The sequence below is a fragment of the Podarcis erhardii genome, assembly GCF_964252035.2.
Source record: "Podarcis erhardii genome assembly, chromosome: 8".
NCBI classification, from domain to species: Eukaryota; Metazoa; Chordata; class Lepidosauria; order Squamata; family Lacertidae; genus Podarcis; species Podarcis erhardii.
This window is the reverse complement of record NC_138499.1, coordinates 79,120,310-79,140,458: the sequence shown is the minus strand read 5'-3', so window position 1 is coordinate 79,140,458 and position 20,149 is coordinate 79,120,310. Positions and strand designations below refer to the sequence as shown.

General features: G+C 45.2%; 1 protein-coding gene across 1 annotated transcript in view; it reads right to left on the bottom strand.

The window, feature by feature from the left end:
- Positions 1–20,149, bottom strand: part of DNAH5 (dynein axonemal heavy chain 5) — a gene marked incomplete at its 5' end in the record, with an annotated part of 188,985 nt that overhangs the window by 108,984 nt on the left and 59,852 nt on the right. Inside the window, 10 exons of the mRNA XM_081873195.1 lie at positions 896–1,052; positions 1,943–2,106; positions 2,290–2,443; positions 2,531–2,730; positions 4,272–4,512; positions 6,283–6,521; positions 12,177–12,239; positions 14,598–14,816; positions 16,594–16,829; positions 17,754–17,955. Coding sequence (XP_081729321.1) covers positions 896–1,052; positions 1,943–2,106; positions 2,290–2,443; positions 2,531–2,730; positions 4,272–4,512; positions 6,283–6,521; positions 12,177–12,239; positions 14,598–14,816; positions 16,594–16,829; positions 17,754–17,955 — 1,875 coding nt within the window. The remainder of the gene's footprint in view (positions 1–895; positions 1,053–1,942; positions 2,107–2,289; positions 2,444–2,530; positions 2,731–4,271; positions 4,513–6,282; positions 6,522–12,176; positions 12,240–14,597; positions 14,817–16,593; positions 16,830–17,753; positions 17,956–20,149) is intronic.

Here is a 20,149-nt window from a genome sequence, read left to right as displayed (position 1 = left end):
CAGGGAAGGAGGTCAGGCGATATGTGTCAATTGTTATATATTCTAAGTTTCTTTTCTGTATTTTTCTCGGCCTTTTTGCCTTTTTTCTTTGTGTGTGTGTTGTTTTTTTTTTCTAAACTCACTTGTTACTGGGATAGTGAGTAGCCGCACTATGTGTTTTTTTTTTCTCTTTGTTTTTCCTTTAAATGTTTTTTCGTTTTTCTGTTTTGGTGATGTTTGTGTTATGATGAAAGTCACTCAATAAAAAGAATTTAAAACAACAACAACAACAACAACACAGTTGTACCTTGGATCTCAAATGCCTTGGCTCCCGAACAAATCGGCTCCTGAATGATCGAAATCCAGAAGTGAGTGTTCCGGTTTTCAAATGATTTTCGGAAGCCGAACATCCGGCACGGCTTCTGATTGGCTGCAGGAGGTTCCTGCAGCCAATTGGAAGCAGCGCTTTAGTTTTGGAAGTCAAATGGACTTCCGGAACGGATTCTGTTCAACTTCCAAGATATGACTGTAATACTAACAACAATAATTTATAATATATATTTCGTGGAGATTGGGGTGGCATGTAACAGTATCCATTCCAGCTTTGTGGGAAGGGAAGAGGAGTAGGAGGGATGGGTTCTGATATTCAAAAGGAAATAAAAATCAGTCAGTGCTGTTTTGTGCTCTGCATGACCTGAAAAGCCAACCCCCCTTTTCTAGCCTAAGCTCAACAGAGGAGCGAGAACACAGGTGAGACCTGAGCAGCCAGGTAAGTGCTTTCATTAGGTTCCAAGATGGCTTCCTGTGTTTTGGGTCCTCTGAGGTTAGGGCAGGGTGTATAAAGGACTGGCAAGTGTCCAGGAATTCAGATAACCACCGCTTCCTTTCTAAGAATTATGTTACCAGCTATGCAAACCTTTTCATGAAATTTCACAGACTTGATGTTATCAAAGACATTGAGCAAGTGGGCCTGTATTGTGTGAGAATCTGAAGCCTGGCCCAGGATTTCCAGCAGGGCAGGGTCTGACACAAAGAAGAAACGTGGAAATGAAAGCCGCTTTTTCTCCAGGTACCTGAATTTGAACAAAAACAGAATGAGTGTGGTGGTGAGTGGTGCAACACAGCTCTTGCCTGCCAAACTTCATCATAGCCTCTCAGAGACCCAGATCTTCTCCTTACCCATTATAGACTTCCCTGTTAATGGCAGACAGTGAGTCTCACCTTGCTCCTAGGGACTTAAAATGCTTTCATCTTGCTGCCTGGTATTACAGACCATTTGCAACATGAACTAATGAAGGCTGCTGATCCCCAAGACATGCTTAATTTAAATGATGAAGAGATAGCAAGAGAAAGTCAGAGCCACTCCGCAGGAAGATGAAGAGGCAGGCAAGAAGGGATGTGGAGGTTGAGACAACACAGCGAAGGAAAGCCCTTCCCTGTCAGACAGAAACACAGGTGGGATTCAGTTGCATAGTGGCAAATTCAGGTTGTACACTTAAAGTAGATTTGGCACTCTTATGCAACAACCCTGCTTCACAAAAACAAAACAGCAAGCATTTTGCTGTAAGAAAAGTGATGAAGAAATGTAGTAGAAAGTGTGGGAATAGCTGCTTGATACAACATTGCAAGTCCCCCGCAAGCATGCGAGAAGGAAAGCTCAGATAATCAGTCTGTGTTATATAATCTCCTTGCAAACTTTGTTTGAACAGTTCAATAAACAGATCATCTAGAAGCAACTGCTATCTTGCTTCGCAGAGATTGCTGTGAATTAAGTTTTTTCTCTGGCATAATTGCCTCAGTTTCTAGTTCTGACCATGATAATATCGACAGTTGCAGGCCTGATCTTTTTCAGCCACTGAAGGGAACGGCAAGCAGTGGCAAATCCTAGCAATAAGCAGGTTTCAATTTCCTCTGTTGTAACTGATTGCCCGAAGCTGAAGGGTTTCTCTATAAGCAGCCTCACCCTGTAAGAGACTTTTGACAAATTTCCAGCTGATCCAACAAATGAGGCAGGAGTTGTCCCATAGTTTCATCTCCAACACAGCACTGGACCACATTGGGTATTTCATGGGCTCGCGTCATAATCTTCACCCACGATTTGTCAATGTTGGAGAAACGCTTTGCTTCCTGTGTTAAGGTACAAACAAGGGAGGCATGGTTTTCAACAGTTTAGCGTCTCGTGCTATTCTCTTGTGGCCACACAAAGTACATGTTCAGGGGTGTGTTATGTTGCAAGGGATAATCATTTTAAATACTCAAATTGCCCTGAACACACCTGCCGATTCCATCAGACAAAATAAAGACATTTACCTTTGGAAGCTGTTTGGCAATGTCTCCACCTACAAAGACAGCCTCTAAATAGATCCACAAATTCTGCACTGTCATCCAATTCTCAATGATATCAGTAGTGTTAGAGAGGTACTGTACCCACTTTTGTATTTGAGCTTTGAATGGTGTGTTGTACCTGAAATAAATGCACATGTTTAGACAGATTATTAAAAATGATCACATAAATAACTTACCAGAAGAGAAAAGGAGTCTTCCATATTACCTGTTGCTCATTAGGGAACCCAAAATCATCAAGCTGTCCTCCATGCTTGCAATGGTTTCGGAAGTGCTGTCTCCCCTCAAGAGCAGCTCCCCACGAGTTTTAAAGTTAGCAAAAGTAAATGTTTTGTTGTCCCACTCTGCAATCACTTGTTTCAGCTTCTGTTCAATGTCTCTCTCCTTTACTGCACTGATGCAGATATCCTATCAAATCAATCAACATTTTTTTGCATAGAATTTAACAGCTTGTCATAGCATCACCCAATACGCATGACTTAGAGGGGCTGCACACATCACTTCAGAGAAGACCCCCAAGACCTGGCCGTGTGGCTGTTTCAGCTCTTGATGTGGCCAGCAAATAGGTACATGCAGTGCTTTTTTTTTCTAGGGAACGCAGGAAGACGCATACCCTAAACATTTTGTGAATCTCAGTTTGGCCTCATTGAGGGGCAGTATTTCAATATGAGTTGGAAAATGAGAGTACCCCTAAACATTTTTTTAGGGGGGGGAAGCACTGCGTACATGATTAGTGCTCAGCAGCAGCAGTTCCCATTTAGAGAATGAGCTGATGCCCCTGCTGGATGACCAAGTATAGTGCTACACTGGAAGTTGGTGGCTTAACTCTGCATGAATTGGCAGTATGCAGTTAATCTTGGCTTAGCCCAGACTCTTAGCATTCTTTTTCTTAAAAAGCAGGTCAATCCAATGTCTATAAAGAAAGTTAGAAAGCAAAGTGTGGAGGCAACATTCAAAGATTTATTATGCAGATATGGAGGTGCTATAAGCAATCAGGAGGAAGGAATGGAAGGCGTTCCCTGCATCTTCCCTCCTGAAGAGACTCACTCTCTTCCAACAGGACTTCTTCCAACAGCAAGAAGTACAGGTAGAGGAATGAAGCAAACAATGCTTTGTGTCTTTAACAGCTGTGTGACAGGCAGAAATCAAAGTGGGTAACCAGTTGACATTCTCACTAACAGACATCTTACTGTATCCTTGGTTTAATTTCAGACCCTACATGTCAGTACAGCAGCTTGTAACATTCTGAATACTGAGGGAAACGCCAAGAATAAACCTTTTACAAACTAAACAAGTTTGCCTGGATGAACTTGGATGGAACTAGTTTGTTTTGTAAAAAAAAAAAAAAAACTTTAACTGGAACTAATTCCTTATTGGACAGGATTAGACAATTTATTTATTTATTTATTTATTTATTTATTTATTTATTTATTTATTTTATTTAATAAAATGTATATACTGCTTGATTGTAAAACACAAGCAAACATCAAACTGTTTTACAAAAAGAACTAAAACGGGGCTTTTTTCCCCAGCCAGAACTCAGGTGGGTGCCATTGCTAAGAGAATAAGGGAGGTGTTCATGATGAGTCCCACCACCTCTTTTTCTAGAAAAATATCACTGACTTGAACCACTTCCTTTTTAACATGAACTTTCTTAACACTGGGTATGGGTAGGAATTCTTTCTGCCCTTTCTTCCCTCTCATGGTCCAAACCATGTACGAGCATGTGAATAAGACAAGTGCAGGTATCATTCTAAATATAACAAGATAGCGTTCCTGTCCTACCTTCCGTTCTTCTGGTACAGAAGCATTTGCTGACAAAGATGCTAATGTTTCCTTTGTGATTGGATGCAAAGGAAGATTAAATAGGTAGATCCTAAATTTAAATACTGGAGACGTCACGTCACTTACCAATGGGCTCATCTCAGTACTGCCAGCATTATTCATACCTCAATTTCCTCTTTGTATTTCAACAAAGGTGCTTCCATGATGTTTCTCAGTTTGAACGACTCATTTTCAACATCGAAACTGTGATCAGTGAGATCAGTGATGCGCTTCCAGTGACGCGCCATCATGGCTTTATTGGACATCAAATCAAGCAAAGGGCAACATTCATTGAAGTCGTCAATTGTTTTCTTAAGGTCCAGAAATGCTTGCCACTCCTTCAAAGCTCGAGGCAGCTTGCGGCACCTAGAAACACACACACACACAACAACCACCCAATATTTTAACATGATTTCAAATATTTCCACAGTGCAATTCAAACGTTATGGTCCACAACTCCCATCATCCCTAGCTAGGAGGACCAGGGGACAGGGATGATGGGAGTTGTAGTCCAAAAACAATTGGAGACCCAAGTTTGAGAAACACTGACTCAGATGTAAACCCTGCTGGGTTCAAATTCTTCCTAGCCTGCAATCCCATACACATTTACCTGGAAATAAATCCCTCTGAATTTAGTGGGACTTTTTCAACAACAACAACAACAACAACAACAATAATAATAATAATAATAATAATTTTATTTATATCCCACTCTCCCCAGCAAAAGCTGGGCTCAGAGTGGCTAACAACAATAAAATGATACAACATTCTAAAAACATTTCATTATAAAATTAATTCAAATCAGATTAATGGCAACCAATTGGGCTACAGTTCTGTGAGGATTGCCAAAGGGGGGCGTCAGGCTGTGCCCTGCCCAAAAGCCTGGTGGAACAGCTGTGTCTTGCAGGCCCTGCGAAAAGATGTCAAATCCCGCAGGGCCCTAGTCTCTTGTGACAGAGCGTTCCACCAGATCGGAGCCACAGCCGAAAAAGCCCTGGCTCTGGTTGAGGCCAGCCTAACCTCTCTGTGGCCTGGGACCTCCAAGATGTTTTTGTTTGAAGACTGTAAGTACCTCTGTGGGACATACCAGGAGAGGTGGTCCCATAGGTATGAGGGTCCTAGGCCGTATAGGGCTTTAAAGGTTAAAACCAGCACCTTAAACCTGATCCTGTACTCCACCGGGAGCCAGTGCAGCTGGTATAGCACCGAATGAATGTGATCTCGCAGCGAAGACCCCGTAAGGAGTCTCGCTGCGGCATTCTGCACCCGCTGGAGTTTCTAGGTCAGTCTCAAGGGCAGCCCCACGTAGAGCGAGTTACAATAATCCAGTCTGGAGGTGACCGTCGCGTGGATCACAGTGGCTAGGTCAGGGCGAGAGAGGTAAGGAGCCAACTGCTTAGCTTGACGGAGATGAAAAAATGCCGCCTTTGTTATAGCTGCAATCTGCGCCTCCACGGAAAGGGAGGTGTCAAATATTACATCCAAACTCTTAAAATAGCACTGGCAAAGAGGTTTCTGGCAACAGGTTGTCGTTGTTTTTTGGCATTCCCCCCCCCCCCCCCGGAAACAGTAACTCCATATTAAATGGGAGGTGGGATGCAGGTTGGCATTTTGATGACAACAATGTGGTGGGGACATCACAAGAAATGTGTTATCTATAGCAGGGAAAGGGAAGGGGAACTCCAGCTCCCATTAGCCCCACTCACACTGCCAGTGGTCAGAGATTATGGAAGTCATAATCTCTGGGAGGCTCCAGCTTCCACGCCCTCCTCCGCCAATAAGAAAATCCAGTTTATGGTTCTCTTAAGAAGCGGTAGCACAATCAATTTTCCTATTTGTACTAAAGGCACAACTGCTTCTCACATTAAGAAACAGTCACAACACCTTTATAATTATCAGAAGTGTTGAACACTTAATCGGAGAGCAACACCTCGAAAGATGAAAATGAAATTGGTGACAGATTCTGCCTGGCAAGTCAGGGACTAAAGAAGATTAAGTAAAAAAAACAATCAGCTGAGGCTCAATGTTTGTTCCATTGCTCTTTCAGAGATTTGCTGTAAGCAGCTAGATATTAGCACCAAATTTGAAGGAGTAAATAACATGGCCCATGTTTAATGCTCAATGCAGTTTTCTCACCTGTTCTGAAACTCAAGGAGTTCATTGTTGATCTTCTCGATGTTCACTTCTGACCAGAGGATATCATAATAGCCATTTACTGTTTCAATGATATTGTTGTACAGGCTATAAAGCTTCTGCAACAAGTTCAGCTGCTTCTTTATTTCCAGAAGCTGAGGGTACTGCGTCACAGGTAAACCGAAAAGCTCTTCGCCCCCAGTGTAGGTGATGTATTTCCGATAAAGGTTGTCAAATCGGTTCTGGAGTTTAAAATCACATTTGATCATACGGTGCTTGAAATTGCGAGAAATAAAACGAACACAGCTCAAAGAGGCCACTTATCTAAAATAGGAATAGTTAGCAGCTAAGGGAAGCAAGAGCTGTAAAATGGAATGGAGAAAGGACCCTGCAGCAGAGCTAAATTCTGCATGTGGAAGATCTCACATTCAACCCTGGGCAACCTCAGTTACAACTGGGAAAGGTGATGAATGTCTCTGCCAATCATTGTAAACTTCTGACCTAGGAGAAGGTGGGTTCTTCTGAATTTGTCACAGGTTTAGTCTTCCTTCCTTGCACTAAAAATTCCTCTAAGTTCCCAAGAACATGCTAGTTTTAAGACACACTGAAAATCAAGCCAATTTAGTTCAGGGCTGGTCAACACTGGGGAAGGAAGTGGGGTGCGGTGGGTGCGGCCCCACACTGGGGAAGGAAGTGGGGTGCGGTGGGTGCGGTGGGTGCGGTGGGTGCGGCTCCCTCGGCCAATAAAGCAAGATGAGCGCCGCAACCCCAGAGTCGTCCACGACTGGACCTAATGGTCAGGGATCCCTTTACCTAGGTGAAATATACTCAGAGTCGCAAAGTGATTTCATGCTCTTTATTCAGCTCATAGTGGTGAGGAGGAATGAATGAATGTCCCCTCAAAGTATCTGCTTTATATACATTATTTACACAATGGGCTGCACATGATTGGCTAATTCCAGGATTCTACTGTAGGCCAATCAGGTTGTGGATTCACTTCTATCTGGAGCATGATTGGGTGGTTCCTGCTAACCAATCATACTGCTGCATTGTTCTAGGACCAATCAGACTGCTGCATTCTGAATCCTATTGTTCTAGGACCAATCAGACTGCTGCCTTTTGGAGCCTATTGTTCTAGGACCAATCAGACTGCTGCAGTTTGGATCCTATTCAACTCAGTACATAACACCCCTCCCCTCTAAGTTCCAGTCCTGCCCGGAAGGTCGCATTCATAGTCCTCAAGGTACGCCGGTGGCCTACGTGTGCGTTGCGGCCTGGGGTGTTCCCTGGTCCGGGGTTCAGGTTCTGGCTCGTGTTCCAAGGATGGGGCTGTTTGGTCTGGCGCAACCGGCTCGCTCAGTCGTGGTTCTGGTTCCGGTGTCCTTTCGGCCTCGCGGGTCCTCTCTGTATTTACTGATTCTGCCTCTCCTGCTTGCCCCTGCTGCTCTATGGGCCTCACTGCCCCACTGTTCCCTTGGGACTCCTCTGACCTGTCCTCCTCCTCCTGGTTTTCTCCCGGGAATCGTCGCCGTATCTGGTCGCAGTGGCGGCGCCAGCATTGCCCCCCATCTGTTAGCACCTCGTACGACACGGGGCCCGTGACCCTGGTGACTGTGGCAGGTACCCATGCAGGGCCTGCCCCAAAATTCTTTGCGTACACTGGGTCCTGGGCCTCGAAGGTCCGGGGGTTCCTGCCTTCCCCCACCACTACCTCATCCTGAGCTCTATCGGGGTGAAGGCGGTCCAATCTGATTGCAAGGCGCCGACCCATTAGTAGTTCAGCGGGGCTCCGGCCAGTCGTTGAGCTGGGGGTGCTGTGCTGTGCTAGAAGGAATGTGGCAAGGCGGTACTCCCAATCCCCTTGCGTCATGCGGCGAAGGGTGTCCTTGGTGGTCCGCACCATGCGTTCTGCTTGGCCATTGGTGGCAGGGTGGAATGGCGCCGAACGGATGTGGCGGATGGCGTTCTGCACTGTGAAGGTTTGAAATTCTCCTGATGTAAATGCAGTCCCGTTGTCTGAGACGAGAGTGTCAGGGAGCCCGTGGGTTGCAAACAGCCTGCGTAGTACCCGGATGGCTGCGGACGTAGAAGTGGACGGTACCAGTGCGACTTCCAGCCATTTGGTGTAGGAGTCCACCACTATGAAGAATGTTTTCCCCTGAAAGGGGCCAGCGAAGTCCACATGCAGGCGTGACCATGGTGCTCGGGCGGACTCCCAGGACTGGACTGGGGCCCTTGGGGGATCTGGGCGGGATTCCTGGCAGGCCTGGCAGTGTTTGACCCAGGCCTCTATCTCTCCGTCGATCCCCGGCCACCACACATAACTCCTGGCAAGGGCCTTCATTCTTACTACCCCTGGGTGTGTCTCGTGTAGGGCTGTGAGGACCCTTTTGCGGAGGGGCTGGGGAACAACGACCCTGCTTCCCCATAACAGGCACCCCTTGTGGGCTGACAGTTCATGTTTGCGGGTTGTGTAGCCGGCGAATTCTGGCCCGGGGCTGCGGCTGGGCCATCCCCTCCACACCCAGTCCAGGACCCGGGAGATGACCCTATCTTTCTTGGAATGGTGTGCAACTTCTTGTGCCTGAATGGGGCGGTCAGGAAGCAGCTCCAGGCTCATAACCTCTTGTGCAGGTGCTGGGTCGGGGCCTGTTTCCGGTAGTGGTAGCCTGCTGAGGGCGTCTGCATGGCCCATCGCCTTTCCAGGGCGGTGAATCAGTGCATACTGGTAGCTGGCAAGGAAAATTGACCACCTGAGGACGCGAGGAGACAGCACTTGGGGGGTCTGCTTTTCGGGGGCAAACAAGCCAAGCAACGGCTTGTGGTCAGTCACCACGGTGAAGGGCCGCCCGTACAAGAAATCATGGAATTTTTTTACTCCCTTCACGATTGCCAGACCCTCCTTGTCGATTTGCGAGTAGTTCCGCTCGGTTTCGTTGAGTGTCTGGGAAAAGTATGCTACCGGTACCTCTCTTCCATCCGGGAGTTGGTGTCCCAGGACAGCGCCGATGCCATAGGGCGAGGCGTCGCATGCTAGCACCACCGGCAGCCTCTCGTCGAAGTGTGCCAAGACCGAGTTTGAGACAAGCAAGTCCTTGACTGCCTGGAATGCGGCCTCCTGGCGCTGGCCCCACACCCAAGGGGCCCGCTTGTCCAGGAGTCTGTGTAGGGGCTCCGCTACCGCCGCCTTGTGGGGAAGGAAGGAATGGTAAAAGTTCAATAATCCCAAGAAGGCCTGAAGTTCAGTCTTGTTCTTGGGCGCTGGGGCATCACAAATGGCCCGTACCTTGTCCCCAGTCGGGTGAACCCCTTCTGCATCCACCATAAATCCCAGAAAGTCCACTTGAGGCACTCCTAGTAGACATTTTTCCCGCTTCACCTTGAGACCCGCCATCTGGAAACGGTGCAGAACAGTGCGGAGGCGGTCCTCAAACTCCTCTGGTGTGGGCCCGGCAATCAACACATCATCAAAGAAGGGGGTGACACCAGGAATCCCTTTAAGGAGAGAGTCCATTAGATTCTGGAATATGCCTGGTGCCACGCTGACCCCGAATTGCAGCCGCTTTACCCTGAACGCTCCTCTGTGCGTCACAATCGTCTGTGCCTCTGCTGTGGCCTCATCTACTGGCAGCTGTTGATATGCTTGGGCCAAGTCCAGCTTGCCAAAAATTTTCGACCCAGCCAGGGTGGCAAGGACATGGCTGACCACTGGCACTGGGTATGCATGGGCCATGAGGGCCTTGTTTATGGTACATTTGTAGTCTGCGCAGATGCGGACCGAACCATTAGGCTTGACGGGTGTGACGATTGGGGTTTCCCAGGGGGCATTAGGCACCGGCTCCAGCACTCCTTGCTCCACGAGTCGGTCCAATTCCTCGTCTATACGGGGTTTCAGGGCGAATGGGACCCGGCGGGCCTTGAGCCTGACTGGTCGTACTGCGGGGTCAAGCTGTAGAGCAATGGGGGGGCCCGTATACTGTCCCAATTTCCCATCGAAAACCCCCGGAAACTCCTTGCATATGGCGTCCACGTCCACTTGTAAGCTCATGTGGTTCACCCCGGTGATGGCTAGTCCCAGTGGTCCAAACCATGCCAACCCCAGTAAGCTAATGTAGGGGCCCTTGACCACAAGCAAGTCCAGTTGCCGCGTCCGCCCTCGGTATTGCACCCTGAAGGTCCCCACCCCCATTGTGGGGACCTTACGTTTCTGGAAGTCCCGGAGGGTGAATGGGGCCGGCCTGAGTTTGGGACCCCCAGTAGGACACAGTTTCCTTAAGGTCCTTGCCGAGATTATGGATAGAGTTGAACCCGTGTCAAGCTCCATGCGGCATGGGGCCCCCTCTATCTGTACCTCTACATAAATTTTCTCTACGTTGGGGTGGGGCAACTGGTATACCTGGAAGTCTGTGAGCTCCGTCGAGTTGCCTTGGTGCGTTGGGCCCCGGGACCTGGGGCTCTTGGATTGGTCATCTGATGCCTGGCTTCGGGTGGGCCGAGCCCGACACACCCGGGCGATGTGTCCCAATTTTCTGCACTGCCTGCACTCTGCGTTGCGGAAACGGCAGGTCCTCCTCTCGTGACTTTCTCCACAGCTTGCGCAGTTCCCTCCTTCTCGTTGAGGCAGCTGTGGTATGTGGGCTGCTTGAGTGCGCTGCTGTACTCGGTGCACCTCCTCCCTGTCGGATCCCGAGTCGTTGGTGAGGTCTTCGTGGTGGACCCTCGGTTGGGACGGCTGGCTCAGCCGTGCCTCTTGCGTCGACCTCTCAGCAGCTTCCGTTGCCAGGGCCTCCTCCAGAGCGACCTGGAACGTTAGGTTCTTCTTAGCGTAGAGGCGTCGTTGCAGCTTCTCATCCTTCAGGCCACCGACGAGGCGGTCACGAAGCATGTTCTCCAGCTCTGAGAAGTTGCAGAACCGGGCAGCTTGGCGGAGAGAGGTCACAAACCCAGTTATGGTTTCCCCAGGGGCTTGCCGCTTTGCGTAGAAGGCATTTCGACGAGCCACCACTGAGGGCTGTGGCGAAAAGTGCCCCTTCAGCTGTTCCATTATTGTTTTGTATGGAACAGTAGCGACGTCTTCAGGCGCAAGGAGAGCCCGGGCGATTTCAAATGTCTCCTCTCCGCAGACGCTGAAGAATATTGCCCTCTTCTTGGCGTCTTCTTCATCGGTGACCCCTTTGGCTTCTAGGAGGAAGGTGAAACGGGAGGCGTACGCTTCCCAGTCTCCAGATGCTGGGTTGAATGGCGAGAAGCTGCTGTCAGTTGCCATTCTGAGTTCCTTGTGTCCCGGAGCTGAAGCCTGGATACACGGTGCGAGGCAGCGGTGCGGCAGGTGGCGGTGCTGCGGTGCTGTGTGTGGCAGTCAGCTCAGCGGGATCCCACCTTCGTCGCCAGTGAAATATACTCAGAGTCGCAAAGTGATTTCATGCTCTTTATTCAGCTCATAGTGGTGAGGAGGAATGAATGAATGTCCCCTCAAAGTATCTGCTTTATATACATTATTTACACAATGGGCTGCACATGATTGGCTAATTCCAGGATTCTACTGTAGGCCAATCAGGTTGTGGATTCACTTCTATCTGGAGCATGATTGGGTGGTTCCTGCTAACCAATCATACTGCTGCATTGTTCTAGGACCAATCAGACTGCTGCATTCTGAATCCTATTGTTCTAGGACCAATCAGACTGCTGCCTTTTGGAGCCTATTGTTCTAGGACCAATCAGACTGCTGCAGTTTGGATCCTATTCAACTCAGTACATAACACTAGGTATGATTTATGTTATGAAAATAAGGTATTGTGTTGTGTATATGTAGTGTGTAAATGTAAATGTATGTGTTCTATATGTTAATAAAATATTTTAATAATAAAAAAGATAAGGGCTAAAAGGTCAAAGAATACCTGGAACATGATGAGTCTGTCACTAGCTTCCTGAGGTTCAATACCAGTCACCATGGGACCATTCTGGAAGAGAGAATTGACATATCCTATAAATAAAAGTCCCATACATTTGTATACCTTTCAGCAAAAATAAATATCATTCTTTGTTTTAAGAACCTCTCCATTCTGCCACCCCATTCTGTCTATGTCATAATTTTTTTAAAAAAAAAGTTTAGTAAGTTTCAGATAATCTGTAGAACTGTTGAAAGATTATTAGCTTTATTTCCCTTGTCACATGTAGACAACTGCTTCAAAAGCTCCCAGATTTGATAGTGGAGTGGAAAAATCAAGATCTCCCTCAGTAAAATAATTATCTCTTTTCCCCACTCCAGGACACCCTCCTGCATTCCCCAAGGATGTCAGTCCCATAGATTAAGCTCTGGGCACATGGATCAAACTTGAAACCTGTACAGAATGGAGCTACAGGGTACTACAATAACAGTGAGTTACAGAGTGAAGTTGGGAAAGATTGAGGGCACAAGGAGAAGGGGACGACAGAGGACGAGATGGTTGGACAGTTTGACCAAACTGCGGGAGGCAGTGGAAGACAGAGTGCCTGGTGTGCTCTGGTCCATGGGGTCACGAAGAGTCGGACACAACTAAACGACTAAACAACAACAACAGTTACAGAAAACTGGTTCGCACATACAATGGTGCCCTATATGAGGGAATGCATCCCTATAAATTGAACACTCCAACCAGTATGTTCGACGCCACTTCTAACACAAAGCTTTGCAACAGAGTTGGTTCACATATTTAGCTACAAGTCACCAATTGCACAGTAACCAGGTGTACAATACAGTGGTACCTCTGTTTTCGAACAGCTTAGTTTCTGAACAACTCGGAACTCGAACGCTGCAAACCCGGAAGTAGGTGTTCCAGTTTTCGAACTTTGCCTCAGAAGCCGAATGTGCTCCTGAGCTTACTGTTGTGCAGCTAATTTGAGTCCCCCCCCCCCCCCATGGTAATTAAGGCTTTTTTCCGCCCGTTTTTACCCTTGTGCAGCTAATTTAAGTCCCCCGCCCCATCGTAATTAAAGCCTTCCATTTCTGATTGCAGTGTTCTGAGGTGATATTTGGTGCTTTTGTTTCTGCTTAAAAAAAAAAAATGTGTTTTTGTTTCTGTGGCTTGCATTTCGTTTTATGGGACTCTTGACTTGTGACTTCGTTTTTGTAACTTGTTTTTGTGACTGGAACCCAGTTCAGCCACTGACTGATTGGTTGTGTGACTGTGGAAATGGATAAAAGCCCCCCATCCAAACAATGACTATCATCAGTACAGATAAGGGGGGGGGTTAATTTTTATCATCTACAATACTGTCTTATTTATTTAATATTACAGAACATTGATTATTGCTTTCATTTTATGGATCAGTGATCTTGTTAGATAGTAAAATTAATGTTAAATAGCTGTTTTAGGGGTTGTTTTTAAAAGTCTGGAGCAGATTAATCCATTTTGCATTACTTTCTATGGGAAAGTGCGCCTTGGTTTTGGAATGCTTTGGTTTTGGAATGGACTTCCAGAATGGATTAAGTTTGAGAACCAAGGTACCACTATATAGTATATGCATGTATATATGAACCAACCCTTATCTAAAATCAGGAGTGGGGAGTCTTTGGTCCTCCTGATATTGCTTGACTGTAAGTCCCATCATCTTTGACCACTGACCTTGCTGGCAGGAGCTAATGGAAATTTGAGTCAAACAACATCAGAATGGCCACAGGTTTCGCACCTCTATCTTAGAACCATCTGACAGTGTTAACCCTTCCCAAAGGCTTAAGAAAGGACACAATCTTATTGCATGACTTTGGAATACCTTCCCTATTAGAAACTTCCAGAGCCTGACCTGGAGATAAAAACATTCATATAGTTATAGTTTTGTTTGTCGGCTGACGTTGGCCTTTTAAGACAATGCTGTTTATGTATGGGACTGTTTAAATGTGTGTGAGTGCTTTGTTTTGTTACAAACTGCTTTTCCATAGGGATGAAAAGGCAGGTTATACATTTTAAACACACGCTATCAATTAGAGAAGGCTGCTTCGTTGCAACCCATTAAAAAGAAGGCATCCAAAGACCAAAAGAACCTAGCCAACCTTTTGCCTGAAGTCTAGCTATTTTCAGTCCATAATCCAATCCCCTTAATGGAATTTGGGTTATCAACACCCATACTGGTTCTGTATAAAAAACAACAGCCTGAGATTATTCTTCAAGACAGAACATAGAATTGTGGAGCTCGAAGGGACTCCAGGAGGATGTATTCAACTAAAATATACTTTCAGTGTTTAACACTTAGCGCCTTTTCAGGCAGCTTCCCCAAAAATCTATACCTTACAAATAACAAAATGATACCCCACCCCACCCCAGTTTACTATGATCCTTCACCTTCTCATAATCCAAGTAGTACTGATCGCAGTCTTCCACAAATATCTCCACTGTGCTTATGAGCTCCCCTCTGAATTTGGGTTGCAAGGCTACTAATTCATTCTGCACTTCGTTTCCTCGAACCAGTACTTTCTCCCAGGTATAACGCAACGTATCCACCTTTTCCATCTCTTCCTTTGCCACCAAGAGCTCATACTTGTTTAACATTGCATAGGACTCCTGCCGGGACAAAAGGTGGTTATCTATGACCATCAAAAATAAATAAATCTGCATGTAAGTATGTACATAATTAAACGTTCTTTGGGGAACTCAAGATCAAAAATATAGCAGGTGGTCCTGCTAGAGATGCAAAGGAGCTAGGCTGGTGGAACAGGTAACTTAAAATTGACGGTGACATGGAATTTTAATTAGCTGTACTTCTAGTTCGTCAACATGGCACCAGGGATGCAACGGAAATCTAAGAATTTCAGTTCTGAGAGTGAATCGTATTTACAGCTACAGATATGTGCCCCAGCGGTACCAGGTTGCCCCCAGGATTGAGGGGGCCCGGAGCTCAGTGTGTGCACCTGATGTCACACGAGCCATACATCACACGAGCCCTCTATCAAGAACAATTTTCTGTTTATGATGAATGATGGGCATATGTAAAAATAAGAAGATATCCATGCCAAATGAATAGAGATATATAAATTGGGTTAGTACAGCTTAATATTGGTGTTGGTGCTGACCTTTAAAGCCCTAGATGGCCTCAATCCAGTATATCTGAAGGAGCGTCTCCACCCCCATCGTTCTACCTGGACACTGAAGTCCAGCGCCGAGGGCCTTCTGGTGATTCCCTCACTGTAAGAAGCCAAGTTACAGGGAACCAAGCAGAGGGCCTTCTCGGTAGTGGCGCCCGCCCTGTGGAACACCCTCCCACCAGATGTCAAAGAGAACAACAACTACCAGACTTTTAGAAGACATCTGAAGGCAACCCTGTTTAGAGAAGCTTTTAATGTTTGATGCATTACTGTATTTTAATATTTTGTTGGAAGCCGGGGTATTATATAATAACTCCATTTGCACAAGCAAGCAAAATAACCAGATAGTCTTCCATTAATGATAATTTCTCATTTCACTCAAATTGGGAAACATGGATCAGTGGTTTCAGAACAAGACAGAATAGTGTTCTAAACCCACTAACCATAGTTACCCAATCTGGGTGATATGAGAAACTATAGTTAATGGTAGAGTTCTTGGCTTGTTTGCTTCGTCATGCAAAGGGAGGAACAAATGGAGTATGTACGCAGCCAAAGGCTTCTTCATATATGATTGTCTGAACAGTAATGCTAGGAGGATCTGAAAGGATCTGCTAGAAATCAGAAAAACCTGCCTTGCAAAAATTGCATATCCTGTCTTTTTTCTAGAGAATTCAATGTCGCTTTTCAACATCCACCAAAGCAAGGAACATTTTGCACAACCTGTCATGTCACTAAACAGTTAAATAGTGACCAAGGTAAAATCATTAACATCTCATGTGAAACACTGTTGTCCAAAATGATTTCAAGCCATCCTTTCGATGGACCCTGTACTACTGTGTTAGTTGAAGCGATAATGAGCCCCATCATAAACATACAATAGCAGATTAAGCCGTGGAGAAATATATAAAATACCTAATTTGTTTGTAAAATGGAGGGGAGGTATAAAGGAGTCCATAACTTTGCATCAACATCAGGTATGGGGAGGAAAATTGGTTTGATCAGCATTTAAATTTAATTTGTTTTTTTATGTGCCATTTTATTGTTTTGATGTTCTTAGCTGCCTTGAAATTTCACTAGGAGAGAAAGGCAGGATATTAAATTGCATTGGGGGGAGGGAATATATAAAATAAACAAAAGAGCACAGCAGACTGTGATAGGACCCTGAGTTGAGGGCCAGGATGGGGCCGCAGGGGACAGACACAATTCAGCACCAAAGATCACATCAGGAAATGGGTACAGGATCCCTTTCCAACTACCTCAATTGGTCCCACTTGGAAGTCTATGGGGATCTGCTGCTCTCGGATCTCTTTTAAGGCGGCCATTGCTATCCTTATGTCATCCAAGTCTTTAATCGGACGGTTCAGTTTCTTGCTGATTTCCTCTACAAAGGTAAATATGTTTTCCATCTCTGTCCTGTACTTCTTGTTACAGTGACGTCCAAACGCAACCATCCAAGCCTTGGTTTCTGTTGTTAGGGCCAATTTCAGATCCGCTGAGGGAACAAAAAAATCATTCAGTGACAGCTAACTAAGGAAGTAGTGACACACCCCTTCCTGAATCCACCCCTCCTCCTTTTTCCATTCCATGAATTTGGAGAGAAGGGACCAAAAACAAAATAGCTTTTATAATGCATTGTAATAATACAGTCATGGGATGCGGATGGCGCTGTGGGTTAAACCACAGAGCCTAGGACTTGCCAATCAGAAGGTCGGTGGTTCGAATCCCCACGACGGGGTGAGGTCCCATTGCTCAGTCCCTGCTCCCGCCAACCTAGCAGTTCGAAAGCACGTCAAAGTGCAAGTAGATAAATTCCCGCTCCAGTGGGAAGGTAAACGGCGTTTCCGTGCGCTGCTCTGGTTCGCCAGAAGCGGCTTAGTTATGCTGGCCACATGACCTGGAAGCTGTACGCCGGCTCCCTCGGCCAATAAAGTGAGATGAGCGCCACAACCCCAGAGTCGGCCACGACTGGACCTAATGGTCAGGGGTCCCTTTACCTAATATACAGTCAACCCTTGGTTTCGGAACAATATAACTCCCGAACATGTTGGCTCCCAAACGCCGCAAACCCAGAAGTGACTGTTCTGGTTTGCAAACTATTTTTGGAAGCTGAACGTCTGACGGGGCTTACACAGCAGCCAACCAGAAGCCGTGCTTTGGTTTCCGAATGTTTTGGAAGTCAAATAGACTTCTGGAACGGATTCCATTTGACTTCCAAGGTACGACTATACGTTCATTAGAACCAATAGGTAGAGCAAAAGGAGTGACATTTACAACACAAATGCTATATATGAGTTCAATGGGATTTACTCTCAGGGAGGTGTGTGATGGATTGCACCCTTTTTGTTTTAAGCAAGATTCGGAAATGCAAAGGAGACTAGCATGAATTTGATGGCATTTGAATATTAAATCACCATACCTGTAAATAGCGCAACTGTTCCCACACATATGTATTCAGGCTCAGAGTTAATTTCGAGTTCTAAATCTCTGTAATATAGAATTTGGGATTCAAATTCAGAGAGCAGAGGGCTTCCTTTGATGAAGTTTTCAATGGTTTCCTCTTTCTCTCTCTGCCAGATGTGATGGTAACATCTGAAGCGCTCCAAGGCTGCAAGGACTTCCTGAAACATTAACAAGTCACAAAGTAAGGCGGCTGAATAAGCTAGCTCCACTACAATGTTTTACCTGGTTCCTAGGAAAAATGTGCAGGAAGAGTTAAGATTAGAATGAAAACAAACCCAAATAAGTTGTGAACCTTCAAAAAGGAGTATATTTAATTCTGATCAAAAGAAAGGCTTTGCAAAAGAGGACTCAAAATTCAATATTACAATAATTCAGAATAATAAGAAATTGTTATCTAAAACATATAATCTCCTACTGGACTAGGAATTGATGGATGAAGAAGTGAAAGAAACGATGATAAAATGGGCCCAAGATGTTGGCCATACTATTTATCTAGAGCAATGGGAGAAACTCTGGCAAGAAGCTATTCGATTTACCACCTCATACACAATCAAATAAAATTTTGTTAAGATGTTCCACAGGTGGTACCTAACATCAGCTAGGTTGGCAAAGATATATAAACTGAAATTTGTTGGAGATGTGGTAAAGAAATAGGAACAACAATACATATGTGGTGGAGATGTGAGGAAATCAAGAAATTCTGGACAGTAATACATGAAGAATTAAAGAAGATGCTGAACATATCAATAATTTTAAAAACCAGAGGTATATCTCCTTGGATTGATGGAGAAGAAATAGTACGACAGCTAGAGTAGTGATTGCTGCTAAATGCAAATCACAAACTCTACCTTCAAGGGAGGAATGGATTTGTAAATTAAATAAATACTTAGCTTTGACAAAACTAACAGATATTATAAGAAATCAATCGAATCAAAAATTTAAAAAGGAGTGGAAATGTTTTGATGAATATATGGAAAAATATTGCTCAAAAAAAGATATGCTAATATGCCTAGATGAAAATGTAAAGTATCTGAGGGAATGTAAGTTAGTAAGGAAGGACAATAAGTATACATAGATGAACTGAGAAGTTTGCAGAATGCAAGATAAATGTAATCTCAGAATGTAGAGGAAATCGAGTGGGGGCGGAGGGAAGGGGGGGAGGAACAAAAGAATATTACGTTTGATTGAGGATATAAATGATAAATATATGTGGGGATGGGGATGATGTGAGGATGGCTTTGGTATATTTGCATTGTGATGTAATATGGAATAAAATCAATTTAAAAATATTAAAAAGAAGTTGCAAACCTTCAAAAAGTGTTCTTAGGAAAGGTTTGTAATGTTGCTTTTATTCAAGTAGCTTAGCATGGAGTTGTGTGCTCAGTCAAAGCAACATCCACAATCACAAAAAAAAAAATCTAATTTACAGTATACATAAATTGCAAAAGGTTAAAACTACATGCTCCCAAACATGCAAACAGACCAGCATTGCGAACCAAGAAAAAGGTCCTATCTCAACTGGCTCTTATATAGTCCAAAAAGGTCACTATTTCTTTCTAGCTCCTGTATGCGAACCCTGCAGTCTTGAAGGGCTTAACGAACAAACAAAGATGCTCTCTGCAGAATGGCGGAATCATATGCCGTGTTGCAATATGGGTTTGGTTGGCTGGAAATGGAAGGGACCCAGAACAGCCCTTCCATTCCTGGTCTGGTACAGAAAAGGCCTTCAGGCATGTATTGAGACAAAGCTCTTGATAGGGTGTTTTCCTTCACAATGTAAGGAAAGTCACAAAGCCAAAAGCAAAAGTACCGTATTTTTCACTCTATAACACGCACCCGACCATAGCACGCACGTAGTTTTTAGAGGAGGAAAATCCGTAGGCATGCCACCCGTAGGCATTCCCTCCATAACACGCACAGACATTTCCCCTTACTTTCTAGGAGGAAAAACGTGAGTGTTATGGTGCAAAAAATACGGTAGTTAAGCACCTATAGCCAATGAGATTTATTTGTTGTTTTCCCCCCCATTTTGGTGACTGTGGAATTCTGCTAGCTCAGAAGGCTGCCCAGGTCAGACAATAGTTGCATTCTGCCACCCTCTCCTTGTTATGGAAATTCTACTCAATATTGATCCAGAGCAGATTCCGACATATAGTAAAAACTTAAATACGTGACAGGATTCCCAAAAAATAGACCAGAGGCAATTGTATTTAATCCAGCAGAACTTTACTGCTACTGAAGGCAAATGAGCACAATGGTAACAAATCCAATCCAATCAGGATTGGCACTGTCCGTAAGAAATCCAGTTGCAGCAGACTTAAACTTACAATAACTTATAACAAAGCTGGAACT